General features: G+C 45.3%; 2 protein-coding genes across 4 annotated transcripts in view; one reads left to right on the plus strand and one right to left on the minus strand.

Annotated features, from left to right (window-relative positions):
• Nucleotides 1–7492, minus strand: part of LOC110973406 (uncharacterized) — a 10768-nt gene extending 3276 nt beyond the window's left edge. Inside the window, exons 1-6 of the mRNA XM_022224228.2 lie at nt 7293–7492; nt 5673–5742; nt 4890–5017; nt 3986–4163; nt 3679–3821; nt 362–3217 (exon numbers count right to left, since the gene is read on the minus strand). Of these exons, the coding sequence (XP_022079920.2) occupies nt 362–3217; nt 3679–3821; nt 3986–4163; nt 4890–5017; nt 5673–5742; nt 7293–7406 (3489 nt within the window). The 5' untranslated portion in view covers nt 7407–7492. The remainder of the gene's footprint in view (nt 1–361; nt 3218–3678; nt 3822–3985; nt 4164–4889; nt 5018–5672; nt 5743–7292) is intronic.
• Nucleotides 7493–7635: 143 nt separating this feature from the next.
• On the plus strand, nt 7636–18132 carry LOC110973576 (uncharacterized). 3 transcript variants are annotated; one of them, XM_022224484.2, is made up of 12 exons: nt 7636–7839; nt 8545–8701; nt 9923–10137; nt 11398–11604; nt 12013–12243; nt 12672–12859; nt 13398–13531; nt 14188–14417; nt 14957–15056; nt 15550–15684; nt 16400–16480; nt 17096–18132. In XM_022224484.2, exons 1-12 carry the CDS (start codon nt 7720–7722, stop codon nt 17431–17433), a joined length of 2136 nt encoding a protein of 711 aa, XP_022080176.2. In that variant the 5' UTR covers nt 7636–7719; the 3' UTR covers nt 17434–18132. The 3 variants fall into 3 exon arrangements, with proteins under 3 accessions (XP_022080176.2, XP_022080177.2, XP_022080175.2); XM_022224485.2 differs by having other exon boundaries at nt 8629–8701; XM_022224483.2 differs by having other exon boundaries at nt 7638–7839; nt 8518–8701.
• Nucleotides 18133–18307: the final 175 nt, after the last annotated feature.

The raw sequence follows: 18307 nt of genomic DNA on the forward strand, positions 1-18307 counted from the left end.
TAATGGGGATTTGGGGAGAATTCTTTTCCTACAGGAAACTTCCTGGATTCTCTGAAATTGATTGCAAAAGTGGCACATTTCATGAAAAAAGTCAACCGTCTGTCTAAGTAAAAACAATTTGATAGCCGATCCTAACATTTCCGAATCCTCCAATTCCAGTATGACTATACACGCACCCTAGGGGCCACGGGTTTGATAAAATTCCGTGAATGCATTTAAGTGCAAGTAATAAAATCTTAACGATATACCAGTTTTTTTCTGCATTTCAGACGGTAAATCAGTTAAATTCAGTAACAAGGTTTGCCTTACTCCGTTAATTTATTTTGGACTAGGATGGAGATGGTTGTTGCATGCTACTTACCCTAAACTGGTCCCGAAGACAGTGGTTGGTTGGAGGGCAATTCACTTCATCATCTCCTGCCAGGCAATCCTGTCTCCCGTCACACACAGCGCTGCTGGGGATGCAAGTACCGCTCCTGCACTGAAACTGGTTCTCTTGGCAGCCGCGGCTCGGGCAATCCAGCTCGTCCTCTTCCGAGCTGCCGCCGCAGTTGAACCGTCCGTTACACACCAGGCTGCTAGAGATGCAGGTGCCGTCGTTGCAGCGGAATTGCCTGGCGCCACACTCTGGGCGCGGGCAGCCCAGCTCGTCCTGGCCCCCAGGGCAGTCCGCCACGCCATCGCAGGCCAGGACGGCGGCGATGCACCCGCCCAGGCCTCCGCAGCTGAAGTGGCCGAGGCAGGTGTCGCGGTCGCAGCCATGCTCGTCCCTCCCATTGAGGCAGTCCTGGCGTCCGTCGCAGATCAGGCCCGGGCTAATGCAGTAGCCGTCACCGCAGGAGAAGAGCAGACGGCATGGGTCGACAGTGCACCCCAGCTCATCCACGCCGCCGTAGCAGTCCAACCACCCGTTGCAACGAGATTCCATTGGAATGCACTGATCTGTATTACACTGGTATCCGTTGCAGGGCTCTGGTTCCCCGCCGCAGCTCCTCTCGTCATCCCCTAGGCGGCAGTCCCGCGTGCCGTCGCACAGCTGAGAGAGCTTCAGACACGACCCGTCCAGACAAGCGAACCTACCCAGGCACTGGAACACGGTACAGCCCTCCTCGTCTTCACCCCGGGTACAGTCGTTGCGACCGTTGCAGACGAACCCGGACCGGACGCAGTTGCCCGAGGAACAGCGGAACTCGTTGTTATCGCAGCTGCCCTGGAGGGAGCATTCCAGCTCGTCTTCGCCTCGCGGACAGTCGATGACTTTGTCGCAGACCTTGTCCAGGGTGATGCAGGCACCGCTCAGGCATGTGTACTGCTTCGGGCACCGATCTGGTGGGACACATTCTGCCTCTTCCTCTCCGGTTGGGCAGTGCTTCTTCCCATCGCACACCAGGGACGCCTTGATGCAGGTGCCGTCGTTGCATCGGAACTGGTTGGGCATACAGCTGGGCTCTTCTGGGCAGTCGACCTCGTCCTCTCCCTGGGTACAGTGGGTTTGTTGGTCGCACACCAGACGTGACGAAATACACCGGCCGTCGTTACACTCAAACTGGTTCAGGTCGCACACGGGGCCGGGGCAGAGGTGCTCGTCTTCCCCGTCGGTGCAGTCCACAACCCGGTCGCAGACTTTGGTCGCAGATATGCAGCTGTCATCGTCGCACGTGAACTGGTTGTCAAGACACCCTCGACTGGGACAGTTTGCCTCGTCTTCCGCTGTCGGACAGTCGTTGACACCGTTGCATACTTGGTCCAAAGCGAGGCATGTGCGGTCGTCGCACTCAAACTGGTTGGCGAGGCAGCCGACAGTAGCACATTCATGCTCGTCTTCACCGAGTGAGCAATCGACGAAGCGATCACAGACTTGACTGGACATGATGCATCTCCCGTTGTTGCAGCGGAACTCGTTAACCAAACACACCCGGCAGTTCTGCTCGTCTTCTCCACCGGAACAGTCATGCCGTCTGTCGCACTTCTGAGCCACTGGGATGCACCGGCCGTCGTTGCATTGGAATTGGTTTACCAGGCAGCCCGGCCCTGGGCAATTACTCTCGTCCTCCCCACCTGGGCAGTTGTGCTGGCGGTCGCAGACCATCGCCGAGGAGATGCACTGCCCATCCTGGCACTGGAATTGCTCCACCAGGCAGGTTGGAGGCGGACAGTTGCGTTCATCCTCGGCAGCCGCGCAGTCCACATGCCCGTCGCATACCTGACCGTCGTCGATACATGTACCGTCGCTGCACCTGATCTGGTCGGGTAAACACAGACAGCCCCGCTCGTCTTCGCCCTCTTGGCAATCCACACGGCCGTTGCAGACGCGGTCGGTTGCGATGCACGAGCCGTCTTGGCATCGAAACTGATGAGCCGTGCACGGAATGTTCGGACAGTTTGACTCGTCGTCCCCATCGCGGCAGTCCACCACGCCGTCGCAAACGCCCCTTTGTGGGATGCAGTAGCTGTTCAGGCACCGGTACTCTCCTTGGTCGCACGGCTGTCTCCTGTGGCAACCCACCTCCTCCTCGCCCTGCGGACAGTCGCTGACGTCGTCGCAGACAGAGCTCGGCGGTATGCATCTTCCGTTGCCACACCGGAAGCCCTGCTGGCAGCTCGGGCAATCCATCTCGTCACTCCCCGTGTGAACGCAGTCCACTTGGCCATCGCACCGCTGGCTCAGGTCAACGCACTGCCGGTTACCGCAGTGGAATCTGCCCTCGCAGGCGCCAGGACAGTTGGCCTCGTCGACGCCACCGGGGCAGTCTACCCGGCCGTCGCAGACCCGCCGGTTGGAGATGCAATGCGTCCCACAGTTGAACTGGCCCCGGCAAGGTGCGCAACCCCGCTCGTCTTCACCCCGAGTGCAGTCCAGGACGCCATCGCACAGGTACTCTCGGCTCAAACACGTGCCGCCCTCGCAGCGAAACTGTTGACTCGTGCACGGTCTGGGACACGAAGCCTCGTCATCCCCCTGGGCACAATGCTGCCGACCGTCGCACACCCTGTGGTGCGGTATGCATTGGCCGTTGGTGCACTCGTACTGGTTGGGGCACCTGTCTGGGCAGTTTACCTCGTCCTCACCTGACGCACAATCGCTTGCACCGTTACAGACAGCTATCTGAGGGATGCAGTTTCCTCTGTTGCATTGGAACTGTCCCGGGCAGTGGTCTGGACAGAGTGATTCGTCTTCACCAGAAGGGCAGTCATTAATTCGATCGCACTGCTTGTTCTGTTGAGAAGGAACAGGAAACATTTTTTACTACCAGTGAAACACGCATACACCACAATATTTAGGTCTGTAACGTTACCTTTGAACACCCGACTTCCTAACGCAAGTCAATCGAGAATCTGTTTTCGAATGAAATGTTTTGAAACTCATTTGTTTCTCAATCAATCCTTATCCCAAAAGGAATAACTGCACAGCTGCCAGTGAGTGAAATTCATGAAAGTAGGACCTAATGATTTAATATGAAATGGTGGGATTATGACGACACCTTACGCATGCACACTAGCTTCGAACAAACTCTCGTTATCACCAAAGCGGTAGGAGTTTGAACCGATATGGACCCCTCCCAACACAGATCGACAGGTGCATGTGATTGACCACTGCTCATTGCTGATGGGTCCGTGATGAGGGCCGGTATGTTTCGCTTCCACAAAGCGTCATAAGTCCACGTTCATGTCACCCACCTGGGGCAAACATTGACCGTTGTTGCAGCGGAACTCGCCGCTTCGACACGGGCCTCCGACGATGTTACAAGGCGGCGCCTCGTCTTCGCCCTCCGAACAGTCCACTTCTCCGTCGCACCTAAAAGACAATGGCAAGCAGGCGCCTGGAGGTATAAAAAACAGTGTCGTAAGAAATTCGTGCAAGTCTTTATTGGCAAGGCGACATTGGGAATGATACTATTTTATTGTATTTGCTGAGTAATCAAAGTTGATAATGCGCACGTTGAAAATGTGTTGCTCTTTCCCCTCCGGATTTGTAACAGCGTACCTGAATTGCACTGGAACTTCGTAGCTGCACAAACCCTAGTCTGGCAATCGATCTGCTCGTCCTTCCCGTCTGGGCAGTCATTGCTGAGGTCGCAAATCCAGTAGTCTGGAATGCATTTGCCGCTGGAGCAGCGGTACTGGTCCAGCCTGCAAATGTGTCTGTCGCAGTTCCGTTCGTCCTGAGAGTGTTTAGAAAAGTCCACGCTGTGAATTTTACTTGAGAATATTTTTGATGCAGCTTTCTCCTCTTTAAAATGTCGTTTTCAGTAACTCAGAGAAATTCACTTTCCCTGAGCTTTTTGTTCTAATTGTGAAGCCAAGTCAACTCAGAATTTTGGTCTTTGACTTCTACCATGAACTGAAACAGCAAACTATCAAAACAAACTTTATGATTGCAAATATCCCAATTACTGGAAAATTTTAGCGCAGGATTTCTGCCTTAGATGGCATCACACTGTTGCTCCTGAATGTGAAATTCACGTCAACATTGACCAGTTGACTGCGTATCGCTGGGGAATTACTTATGAAATAAAATTTTCTGTAGAAGATTGTTAATAACCATAAAGGGAACCTTTGAGTTTAAAATCTTTACAGCAAGTATTTGCCTGAAATAACAGAACTGTCTTGAGGATATGTAGCCTCAAATCCACTGTTTTTTTACACATCTTGTTTCCTTTCCTGTACAAACTGTTTTTAGTACAGACAGAAAATTCCACGGGACCCTTAATCAAGTAACCATTAACATCAGAAAAAATTGCAAGAGTCATGATTCATTTTGATTATTCCCAAATAGTGGAAGTGTTAATCCCTGTTCAAACGAATCTACGATTCTAATAACGATCCGTTAAATAAACTTGTCTCAATGCACAATTTGTTGTCCATATACGGCCGACATGTGGACTAACCTCGCCCCCAGGGCAATCGTTGCTGTGGCCATCACACACGTAGGTGAAGGGGATGCACTGCCCGTCATCGCATTCGTACTGGGTGGCTGAGCACAGCGGGAGGTGACTGCGTTTCGTCCTCCTTCCAGCTTTGAAACAAATAATAACGAATGAAGGACTATATGAAGGACACAATACGTGACTGATTTAAAACTAAGCAACCAACCACTGGGTAAAATACTTGGTAGCAATTTGTTGTTCAGAGGTATAAAGTCGCAAAATTGTCCTAGTGAAGTGCATTAAGGCTGATTGACGGGTAAAAGTTGAAGACTTGCCGTTGGATTTATCCATGATACAACTGCACCGGAATACTTCAAATGATTAGACAGCATCTCTTTTTTGACCCACAAGAATTATTCTTCTACCAACTGCTTTACCTTTCTAAAGTGTGCTCATTTCTTGCAGAATGTATTATTTTTTGAAAATATAACGTAAATAAAATCATTTTTTGGTTATGCTGATTCATACCGAAAAAAAGAACCGGAGCAAAGCTATGCTGAAACCATTTTGGGAAGAGTTCCATGTACGGACATCACAACATTTTATCAACAGAGGTACATGGCAGCCATCAGAAAGTGTCATGTCCTTAAGAGTCGAATTTAGCAAGGAAAAAATTGATGGACTTCCTTAAAAATACTCAAGAATCTTTAAGACCAATCTCATACAGTTTGTGCAGAGGGGGTCAAAGGATGTGTCCTTGAAGGCAGCTCTTTCCAAGCTTTCGTTGGGGTCAAAATCGTTTACCTTCTGTATCTGATTGGATTCCATCCCAGCTTCTTTCAAATTTCGGCACGCGGTGCAAGAGCCCAGGTACCTGTAGGGTTAACAATGGAATGTCAATTTTTCAGAACAGAGACAAAAGTTGGCATAGATTTTAGTTTGCCTACGAAATCTTTCAATTTCGAAGAAAGGAGTAACACTGATAAACACTTTCCTACACAGCAGTAACAATGACAAATTCGCCTGACAATTTTCCACCTGCCTACGGTGTCTCATCCCAATAGGTGTCGTTGTTTCTGCATTACTCTTGTCCTTGTCTCTTTTGCAAAATTTTACTCAACCAATGCCAAAAACATACATACGATCTTTTAAAGTTTGATAGGATGAGTTTTCAAGTGGAGTTCATGAATATATTTCCGTATTTAAAAAATAAAAACATGGCTGCCTATGGAGTAAAATAAAACAAACGACGGAGTCGAAAACCAGAGCAAAGACTTGGAATAGCGATTGGAAAATGTAGAAAGGACAACTGCGGGAGGGAGAATCGGTATCAAGGCTGCAACAAATATAGAGAGTGGACCACGATACATCATGTCCTAACTTGCAAAGAATGCAACATGTTGAGAGTAAAATAGTGGTAATACATGATAAAGAATATACGACATTGAATTGATCTCGTTCACAAGTCCACGACGTTGGATTGAAAGCGAGGTCAACTGTTTTATTTTGGGAACCCGAGAATTAAAAATGGAAACGATGAAAAAATATCTTTACGGTGCTGAATAATTTTAAATATTGGACTTGTTATCTAAATGTTTTCAGCATCATTTTCAAAATGTGAATTGAGGCATGGAACCCATGATAGTCTGACACCACCCATTTAACAGATTGCATTGCATTAGATGGATTCAGGGAACATGACACAAATGGCTTTCGTTGTAAACAACGCCCTTTAAGGAAAACGGTTGGTATGTAGAGATACTCGACCAATTAATCAATGACATGAACAACATACTCTGTAACAATGACGCTACGTCGCGGGGACTTTGAGGGTTCAGATATTGCTGAAGGACACAACGTCCGTGACCATATTAGTCGCCATATCCCTTATTTCGCCGCTTGTAAAATCTAATTGGTTTTCACATGTGAGTGGCGAAACAAGGGACCTGGCCACAGTAAAGTCACCGCCGTTAATCATCAGATACAGGATGAAGAACAAGTGGTAGTTTTTAAAATAGTCACTTATACTGTTACCTGTGTTGTCACTAAACTTACACGATTAGACATGTTAGCAGAATGTTAAACATGTGTATAGAGTGACAGCTTTCATTCATTTCCAATCTTTGAAAAGCATTTTCTCCATGCTTAATTGTAACAAGCCTGGGTGTCAATTCGTGAAAACCAAAAAATGCATCCATTTCGCTGTCGGATGTGCGCGCGCACTACTGGGTACTGGTTTGTGAAACCGAAACTGTTGATCGCGCAGTTGTTACGAACCGATACCCACTTAAGTGTCTGTGATGATTTATTTGATAGGTTTTTTTTAACATATTGCAAATTGTTTCTTTGCCTTTAACTGATAGCCACAGACAAAACGAAGGTCTAAAGTTGATTACAAAGGTCTGGATGCCCACTTCTATTTACCTGCCAAGTCTCTTCTTGGGATGAAGCTCTGAGCGCCGAAGCCAGCACCAAGACAGCAGCAAGCAAGCGGCGCAGGGGAGCTGCAGACACAATCGACGGGAATTGGCGTATCATGTTGTACCTGACCCTGACGAGTTGAGGCCCGTTGCAGATGGCGGCGATGCCCCGTCCAAAATGGGCGAGGCCCCGATCCCAGCCTGATTTATACCCTGTCTTGTCGAGCGCGTTTGGAATGTTGGAATGTGAAATTGCACATAAGTCATGAATAATAATTCGGTCTTTAGTCTGCGGCTTCCGGCAAGCAGCGTCAACAGAAGTTGATTTGAATAATAAATATTCATTTGACTGACGAAGCGTTCTTAAGAGGAATGCACTTGGGTGAGGTAGCACCACGCATTCCGATGACTCCTACATTTTTCCTGGCGCCATGGCTCGCTCCCCTGGTCTTGCTGTGGGCATGCTTGTAACGGTTTCATGTCTTCTCGTTCAAAGTATCCCCTTTGGGGCAAAGAATGTCGACGATGAAGCCTCAGCTACGAAAATATTGGTAAGCAAAGACTAATGTTACAAAATCACAGTAGTGGTGGGCCCAGTCCTCACTAAGTTAAATATGTACAAAAAGGTTATTATTATCATTATTACTATTTTTATTATTTAATTATATTTTTGGTAATGACACCAAAGATTCCTCAAAAGTGCCCTTGGCACTGTAGCTCGCACGCCCGAAGAAACCTGCTGGGAGGGGACAATGAGAAGCAGTTACAGTTTGGAGATGGGAGGGAAAACCCCAGAAAAATATACTGGTTATTAACCCACGGAATCGGGTAGGGACTGAAAACCTAGGTTTCTATGGGCGGATCCTAGCATATTTCTGGAGGAGGGGAGACTTGTGCGTGCGGTATAATTATTCAGTATACTTTTGAAGGAAAGTATTATGTATATCGATATTCCGATAGCTCATTTTGGATCTGAGGTCCGAAAAACAAATGTGGCTTGGAATGCTTTTCAGAGTGACGACTTTACCAAGACTCTGTACAATCAACTGATTGGAGTCTGAGTATACTTTTGTTTCAATAATTAAATTCGTAGGGTTTTCATTTACTAAGTGATTCTTTCAGGCCATTGATAAAAAGTGGCATAAATTTCTGTCCGGTCTTTCTGACAAGTCCCATCAAGACTGTTTTACTTTAAAAATGACAATATATATAAAAAAAAAACACAACAGGAGTCTGTCCGACACCATGTGCTCCAGGTGAAACAGCAGAGGTTATCTAGATCACCGACAGACGTGCATTCAGCCTCGACCCCGCCCGCTTCATCGCCCTCTCTCTTGCAGCCAACCACCCCTGAGGACGTTGCGTCTCACGTGAAAACCAACGAGGCAAACGGGAAACACGCCTCTACTCATGGTATTAGATTCCGATTTCTTCAATGCCTACCACCGCTTTGGGGGAAGAGTCCCATGTACGGACGCCAGTAATTATTCCCCACGGTAACCTTTTAGCCATCAGAAAGCAAAAACATGTCCAGAAAAGTTCAATTTAGGAGGGAAAACACAATTCGTTTACTTAGAAAACACTTGGAACTTTTAGACCAGTTTCACGGGGTTTGTGCATGGTGTGTTGAGTGGCGTCCGTTATATGGAATCCTTTCCCAGATTTGGACTCCTAGCGGTTCAGTCAGGATACTACCCGTTGCAAGGATTTTAGTTTAATACCCCCACCAGAATTAGTCTGGAACACCAAACCTCTAAAAACAACTATCCAGTTGCATTCAGAACTGTATAAATGCTCAGCACAATCTAACACTGAAAACAGGAATTTTCTTCCCCTGTATTGCATGAAGAAAGCCTGATGAAAGTCTTGAAATTGAAGGTCGTACAGAACACAACTGGATAGCTATTTCGGAAGATTTTTCAGTTCCAGTGTGGTTTTGGGAGAGGTATTGAAGTAAAATCTTTGCTATCCGTTCGTGGTGGCATGCACACCCAACGAATACTTGACATGTTTCACACAGTTGACGGCGCTCTGTACGCAAGTAGAGTCAATGCTGAGAAAGGACACTACAACTGCGGATTGGTTAGAAGATAATCAGAAAAACCCTACAGCGGATGCTGGCTGCTTTGTCTCATAAAGGATATGACTTAATTTAAGAACTGTATTTGGGATGTCGAGAATCTTGAGACAAAGCGCACAACGCGTGGCAAAGAGTGGCACTCAAAATAACCAAACCAACACTTTTGTACTGCAATTGCAAAGGGATTAAATTTATGTCAAAGGAAACAAATCTGGTGTATAGTCTCTATTCCAGTACAGTCTCTTGTCCCAGTATCAACGCTTTTTTTGACGTGGGGTTTGCGCCGATGTACTATTGCTGATGTCTAATCCTTTGAACTGAACTGCCGGTTAAAAAAAATAAAAACACTATCTAATGAGAATCAAATTCAAAATTTTGTTGGATTTTTTCGGTTGTTATAGAGCTAACTTAATTTCAATATTGTTGCCATTACTAACCGCTTTTCATTTCTGATCATCATTTCCAAATATGTTGTGTCCCTCACTTTTTGTTATCTAATAAAGGTTAATCTTCGTAGTCTTCATCTTGAGACTGTTTCTCCCTACATAATTTAGTATGCACACTTGACGGCACGACGGGTTTCCAGTGCCACAACAGCAGCGTCTGTCTGCTTCTGGAACGAGTCTGCGACGGCACTCCAGACTGCGCAGGTGCGGAGGACGAGGCCCCCGAACGCTGCCTATGTGACGGCATGTTCTGCAACATCACCAACCAGTGTGTACCAAGCCTGTACATATGCAACGGGGATCCTCGCGACTGTGACGGTCAGGTTAGATTAAGTTTAAGGTCAATTAAAATATTTCTCCTGACTCCTTTGCCGATACGTTTGTGTCTTGAGTAAATGACCCTTATCCCCATCAAACGGGTTGCACCTCGATTTCATCGTTACACATCGTTGTTAGAAACAAATTGTGAAAATTCATTGGAAATGTCACAAAAAAGGAACGACAACTAAAACAAAAAGGTACGAAAGGGGAAAAGGCAGTTGTAAACTAGAAACTACCTCAATTTTCTTGTTCAAAAAGTTTCCATGCACCGGGTAGGCAAAATATCGAAAGTGTGCTCGTATGCAGGCTTAATAGCAGGGGCGTAGCCAGGGAAGGGGCTGGTGGGGCACGTGCCCGTCCAAAGATTCATGGTACCCCGCATGTGCCCCATACTAAAAAGAAACGGGTGAAGGGATATTGAACAAGGCTAACGAAAGCTTGCCCACCAAAAACCACACCACTGAAAGCTGGTGCCCACCATTAAGATGTTGGTGCCCCCCAGTAAAATCCTAGCTACGACACTGCTTCACAGACGAGACCTCTCTGGAGCACCGGTAAATTATCAAACCAGCCCATGTAGCATTTATCTAGATGAATGGACTGGAAGGGTTGAAAGCCCCAGATGAAGATGCTATCAACATTATGACATAGGTGAAAAGCTTTGATCCTCTATCGAGAAATAATTTCTCCTGGATTTGTATCTCGTGTCCCGGTAAGGGACCGATACGTATACATATTGATTGGCCTCTGTCTCCGTGATTGCTATTTAGGTTTCCATTGGCTTTAATCATAAGTTTCTTCGTTAAACATACAGTCCTTTCCATGATTCATGTTTGTCCCTTCAAGACATTTATGTTTACAAGTCTATTTAAATTAAACAGTGAACTGTTGGTGACAGAATTAAAAGTTTCTGGACCCATTTTCAGGAAGAAACTACATCTATCCATTTAGAATTCGCGATAAATTTTGTCTGTGAACGTTGCTATCGAGTTCGTTGTTGGTTCACAGTTAATCACTAGCTCTTGTCGACGCACAAGCCCAGTGCCACAAGGACAAAATGCCATTGTAAGACTTGGAATTCTAAATTAAAACATCTTAAAACCCCAAGTTCACCCACTACACTTTGCTATGTTCAAAACTGATATTCCTTGTTAACACTTGGAAACAATTGCCAACGTATTCTCCGCTGGATTTGCGAAGTACAGGTTTTACCATTATTCCTCACATATACACACCTTTTGATATTTGTTTGTGAACTGAAGGATGAGCAGGGATGTCCGGAGGTCCGCCAGGGTTACTGCCTCACCGACGAGTTCCGCTGTCCGACTGGCCAGTGCATCCCAGACTACTGGCACTGCGACGGGCACAGCGACTGCCCGGGCGGCAGCGACGAGTCGCGGTGCGCCTCGAAGATGTGCACAGTGGGCTACTTCAGATGCGACTCTGGGGCGTGTGTCAAGCAGTCTTGGGTAGGGAATTATGTAACCTATGAAGAAAGATATAACCATAAATGGGCGTGAGAAAAATAAAATCTGTCTCCCTAAATATTTGTCGTCCCCCTATTAGCAGCCAAAATCGGCCCAGGTTTTTTTTTTAGGATCGTCTTAGTGGTATGGGTTCTTGGCGCGTTTGATCATAAATACCATTTAGTTGTCAAAATTCAACATTATCCATGAGGTTTGAACAGCTTCCTGTGTTGCTTAAAGTAAATTTGCTTAGCAGGGCTGCCCACTTCAAAAATGCTATTTGATGTCTTTTGCTTGGTACTGAATTCCTATTGAGCTGTTTCCTTCACACACTAATTTACTAACCACCAATTTCAGCTCCATGAATTAACACCTTGCCAACACTCTCAACATTGATTCTTTCATTGGTAGGTGTGCGACGGGCAGGAAGATTGTTTGGACGGGTCGGACGAGAGGGCTCCGCTGTGCCTTCCGCAGTGCGGTCTGACGGAGTACACCTGCCAGGACAAGCTGTGCATTGCCCGGAGTGCGGTATGCGATGGGAAGTACGACTGCAGCGAGGGGGAGGATGAAGGTGCGCAGTGCAGATGCAGTGCGCAGCAGTTCGAATGCACACCCGGGATGTGCATATCAAAGTCTCAGGTACGTGACCTTGTCTATTTTCCACCTCATGCCAACAAGTATGTACGATTGCTTCGTATTGTTCAACCTTTTCAGTTCGATAGGTCAGCGCAATGCACCTCAGCATTTTTCTGTAAGTCCTTCCGAGCAGCTTTTGTTTTCTGAAAAACAGTATTCTCCCACAGACGTATGTCGCTTATAAAAAGATCAAGCCTGAAGTTTTTGGTTTAAGAGTAGGTAGGTCAAAGATAAAATCTACTGATTGTGAACGTTAGAGGTTCAACGTTTCCGTGACACTAACTGTCATTGATGTTTTTATTCTTGGAGAAAGATCTGCTTGACTGCTGTATACGGTCAAAGTTCAAGGTTAAATGACACGTCACTGTATTTGGAAATAGGAGATTCCACAGAGGGGAATTTCTTAAGCCTCTATTTGCATCTGTCCACAGAGATGTGACGGCCAACGAAACTGTATCAACGGGAACGACGAACTCAACTGTAATGTCGTCGAGACTTGTCGGTCTGGCGAGTTTAAATGTCCCGGGCCGGTTCACAAGTGCCTCCCTTCGAGTTTTGTTTGTGATGGCAAGTTTTCGGACTGCCCCAACGGGGAAGATGAGGAGAATTGTGGGTGCGGGTAAGTGCCGTATTCAGGGATTTTGTTTCGTTTTGAAATCCAGCTTAGAAGGCATTGACTGATCATTTTAGGCCGTCAATGCATAGTTCACCCGTACTGCAGTCGAGTTGTGATCCCCTGCAGAAATACACTTATGTGGTGTGCAGTTTACACACATCATATCGAAATAAAGTGAAAGTTAGAATGAGAAGCGTGACACTATAGCACACAATTTTCGAAAGGCATGGAAAAAAGGCCTAAATTTTAGTAAATGGAACGCAAGCTGACTTTACCAAAATGCTTTGAAGATTCTGAGCATTACTTTGTTTCTTCTGACTCCTTCCGTGACAACAAGCAAGACTACTAGACACAGTTTTCCGGTTTTCCTGAGCTGAAATTCCAACTTAACCGTATTCATTGTATGGAAAATATAACACTGTATTTGTGCATTCATAACTGCAACCGCAGCGTCCAAGCTGAATAAAGGCACTGGTTGAAACTCAAAGCGACACAGCATTAAATGCAGGTAGCAAATTAACAGTATGGCCCCTTACTTTAGAACTGACGAAGTTGAGTGTTTAGACGGTACAACGTGCATCAGGGAGAGCCAGGTTTGTGACAGGGTCCCAGACTGTCCATCGGGAGAGGACGAAAAAGGCTGTGAGTGCGCACTGATTGAGCACGAATGCCCAGGTAAGACATTGCGGTGTCCGAGTAGTGCAACCGTTTTCGGGTCGTGTTTGAGCTGTCGCTGATGGTATCCAGCTTAAAACCGATATCCTTGTTGGATTGTACGGTTATTTCCCTTGAAAATTAAAATGAAGGGCATATGGATGAAACTTTAAAACAGTTCGCTCTTCAAGAACCATTTTGTGGTTATTTCTGCTTGTTCTTAAAAAGTTGAGGATTCCATTTCTTTCAGATCCTTCAACTATGCAGTCTTAAATGAAAATTAATAAGCGGTCTGGACTGACGCCACACAGTTACGATACTCTTTGAGCTGCCATCTTTGAAAACATTGTTATGGCACCGTAGTTGTATTGTTACGACCACGTCTAAGTTCTGTGACAGGGGAACTGTAAAATCAGACTAGCCGTAGCCACTCCGACATAACCTGAAATCAAAGGTGGTAGACCGCAAAAGGCTCGATAAGTGGGAGCGGTGACGCTGGTTACAAAGAATAAAAGGAAGAAACTGCCATTTCCAAAGACATTTTTGTTCATCAGTCAACCTTGTACAGAAAGTTAATTTATTTTCAGCTTTGATGGGAGCGTCTTGAGAACCACCTTTTAGGCTGTTTGTTAACAATTACTTTAATTTGACTACCATTGCGTTGTGATGCATTTTAGATGGGTCTTGTGTACCAGAGTCTGCCTTGTGCAACGGCGTGGACGACTGCCCCGACGCGTCGGACGAGGAGGGCTGCAGCACCCCGCCCCCTGCCTGCGGCCCGCCCGCGAATTTCCGGTGCCCGAACGGAGAATGTATCGCGAGCGGGCAGGTGTGCGACGGCAGGAATCATTGCAGTAGGGGCGAGGATGAGGTTGACTGCCCAGCATGCCTTGCAACCGAGTTTGAGGTTTGAAACGCTAAAATAATACGTTCCGACCCATGGGTCTTCTGAAAAACTAAATTTCGCTACATTGCAAATGCAGTAATAACTAATACATGTATATGTCAATGACCACACTACTTCGCGTTAGCTCATATAGTAGGCTCAGTTTCGATCATAATAATGAGGCTCTATTAAAGTTGGCGTGCATTTACAGGAACATCTCAGACTTGACCAGCTTGAAAGATGTTCCAGTCCACTTACGGGCAACAGAATATGCCTAAGGCTGCGAACAAGTCCATTGACAGTCCCTGCTAATCAATCACAAGTCTTTCAGGCTTCAACCATGACACAAATCATCAGAAGGGACTGTGACATAAACATTCTAATACTTCTGCTCAATGTTGAAGGATTTAATCCTTGAAACACAGGTGATAAGGCTATACTACAGCCCAGTTAAATATGCTACATCAAACAGAATTATCTCGTCCTCCCTTGTTAGAATTTATTTTATCCTTACTTGAGCTTTATTCCGTACCTCATTCCTCTCACCTTGATGTTTTAAGTGCGAGTCAGGAGAATGCATCAGCCTGTCCAAGCTCTGTGACTTCACCGTGGACTGTCTCTCTGGGAGGGATGACGAAAGGGTGGACCGATGCGGGCCAAGTAAGTGTTTACAACTTTACAGTTTACTGCTTGTGCTGCGTCAAAATAATTAGAAAACAACAAGTTTCCCCTTAAAGTTTTGAATGGGTCCATTGCATTCCAGATTCATTCCTCTTGATCCCTCGTGACCCGTCATATAGGCTAGCCTGTTTGATGTCAAGTGATTTACTGAATCGGGTATTATGTCCAGATCGATTCGATCGTTGCACGTTTACCCTTCTTCATGACAGCATGACCTGAAAAACACTAGGGCTATCCTTTCTGAATCTTCATTTTGACCAACAAGAAACAACTTGTCCAACATTGTACAAAATATCTCTCAACCTTCAGCACGTTTGATGAATTCTTTTAGCTAACAAACTATTCGGTGTAACTTTCTTTTCGCACATTATTATCATTGCGGGGGGTTTAAATGGTCTTGCTTTACAGAATAATTATGCGGTAAAAATTCTCTTTTCTCTCTACCTACTCTTTTCTCGAATCTTTTCGTGAGGTCTGTGCAACACCGATGAACTAGGCTTCGTTTGCAGCTCCGGTAAATGTATTGCAATCTCTGAGATCTGTGACGGCACTAGTGACTGCCCAGACGCTGAAGACGAAGTGGAATGTTTCACTCCTAGACCCACAGGTAAAAAAGGTGTTTTAGAGCTAAAAGATTACAATTGCCTGGATCGACACACATTTTAGCGATGGGTGCTTTTCCGGGTTACGAAAAGGACACCAGTGGACGCTAGTATGACCACTGAGCTCTGTATTTCATTTAGTGAAAGGCTCATGATTGAATGGTGCTCGTTAATCAGTATGACGCCATTAGGCTCTTGGTGGTCAGAACTACACTTCAAGAGAGTTGCGACATGAGAGTGTCACCTCTTGGAGCCAAAATGATGGCTTAATGCGCCAATGGACATGGACAGTAAGCACACAATAGCTACATGCTGCACTGCACGTAGATGATCAGCCACTTTCGTTCCAAAGTAAGTTGGTGCAGCTCTCTCCTTATATACAGCTCTTTGGGTGGTAGGCTTAATACGCCCTCTTTGTTCAGGCATGGAGTCCCTTTTTTTTGAAATCTTGGCTCCGTTGCCATTACGTCACCATCTCAGTTTCATTTATAATTTACTGAATTAGAACCCACGAAACGTTTTTACCCTCTTAAGTGCACTGGATATTTGGGGCGGGAAATTGAGTTTCACTACATTTAAGGGTCTCAACATCGCAAACCGGAGTAAAACCTTATGTCCGTTTCGGAATAGATTAGAAGAATGCGATATGCGAACTCCTGGTACATTTGGATTGGGGCATTGTTTAAATATTTGACTGAAAGTTCGTTTCTGTTTGTACAGTGAATGTTGGAGAAGAAATTGACCAACTGAAGGTTGGCGTGGGACAGTTACAAGAACAATTCGTGTTTGTAAACGAAAAAGGTACGCTTTAAGACTACCGTCTCGACTTACATTAAACATATGCAGAACCGACTCGCTTATTAGATTAGAATACAGCTGAATACGCGGAACTTTGGCTTTCTCTGTCTCTGTATTCTTGTATCTCAATGGACCTACTTCAACTGCTATTTGTAAAAATATGATGATTTCTACTCAGTATAGAAGATGTGTAACCAACAGTCCTGATCAAATTCCTCAACAGTTTGGGATTCAGGACTGGGGGAGGTTATAATGGACCCTTGGCTCTTATTGTGTTCATCTTGAAAAACCAAAACTGTATTAGTCTCGACCACGCATGCATGTGTTATGGAGGATATATGTTAGGGCATTTTTCCGGACAGCCGATTTTTGCTTTATGTGTACTGTTAAAAGCTAAGTTATATAACACTGTTCCTATGGGCAATACTCACCAATTAAACTCAAGGTCACTGGTACGGACATGAGGTGATGCAGTTCTTAAATTAAGATGCATGCTTGTCACAAGCTGAATGACGACCAAATAGCGCCCTTAAGGGATCTTGCAGGGCAACTTGTTAAAATTGAATAATGTAACGCTAAATAGTAACACGTTGATACACTATCTTATTTGCTGTATAGTTGATGAATTTGGGAGAAACATAGCCGCTTTTGACGACGAACTCAACGCCTTTGGGCAAGATCTTAACTCGCTCACTAATGAAGTCGACGAAGTAAGAGAAGAGATGGAGAAAATAAAGGAGCCCACTCCTAGCTCTGGAGGGCGCCCTGGAGTCGGACCTGGTGGAGGTGGAGGGGGGCGCCCCAATGCTCGACCTGGAGGGAGACCATCAACGCGACCCGGGAACAGACCGTCCGACGGTGTCGGACAGCCGTATCGCCCTGGGGGTAGACCATCCCAAGATAACGGTCGTCCGCCGCAACAGCAGGGGGCCTCGTCGCAAGGTTCCAGTAGGTAATCTCAGCGACCAATGGTAGAGCATAACTTAGGGAGCATGAAAACCTCGGAAAAATTAACATAATTTTTTTTCATGTTCTACAGCAGGGGAAAACAAAATTTAAAAAATAAAATTCAGTTATTCTATGTGTGATAGAAAAGAGGTTGTAAACAGAGACACTTATTAATATATGACAAATTGTAACAATGAAATTGATTTGCTGGATCTATTGGCTTTTTGTGTTTCTTTTTTGTTTCACTGGACGAAAATATCTGTCGAAGTTACAGATAAAAACAATCATTGTAATAACAGTTATGTCAATCATTATCTATTAAATGTGGCTAAGCATTAGAATATACTCTTATACACGTAGTTCCTTTTCGCTTTTATGTTTTTAGTTTCTTTATGCATTTTCAGAATAAGCAGGATCCTTCTCAATGGACATTTATTTGGAAAAACACACAGTAGTCACGTGGCGCTTGTTTTCTAACAGTAACTCCCATATGTTAAACACATAATTGTGAATTAATCCTTTGATAACATTCAGCATCTACATTTTTGGAAAAGCACCGCTAGGCCCATGGGATCAACCAGGTTGCAATTGTTAAAACACTAATGATGACCAAGTCTCGTAATAACATTGATTGTGTTGATGCACTTTTCCCCACTTGCCCAAAATTACTGGAAGAAGGAATAAAAACCCTGAATGTCAAGATTTAAGATGTCTATATGCATATTGGTTAAATCATTTTGGAAAGGATTTTGTTTTTGTAAAAGTGAAGATTGTCAAGAACAGGAGTTGTACATTTGCATTTTTTCTTCTAGTGCATAGGTGTTTATCATATATGTGGTTTTTTTTTGATAACTTCACCTCTCAAAAATATCTGGAACTGAC

The sequence above is a fragment of the Acanthaster planci genome, linkage group LG17, assembly GCF_054643075.1.
Source record: "Acanthaster planci isolate LZ-2023a linkage group LG17, COTS_SCS, whole genome shotgun sequence".
Lineage (NCBI taxonomy): Eukaryota > Metazoa > Echinodermata > Asteroidea > Valvatida > Acanthasteridae > Acanthaster > Acanthaster planci.

What these genes read in the sequence shown, in the direction of transcription:
- LOC110973576 (XM_022224483.2), top strand. Translation starts at nt 7,720, where the DNA reads ATGGCTCGCTCCCCTGGTCTTGCTGTGGGCATGCTTGTAACGGTTTCA. An exon ending in CGTGTGTCAAGCAGTCTTGG is followed by an intron (nt 11,605 to 12,012) that starts GTAGGGAATTAT and finishes TTTCATTGGTAG; the next exon opens with GTGTGCGACGGGCAGGAAGA. An exon ending in GATTGAGCACGAATGCCCAG is followed by an intron (nt 13,532 to 14,187) that starts GTAAGACATTGC and finishes GATGCATTTTAG; the next exon opens with ATGGGTCTTGTGTACCAGAG.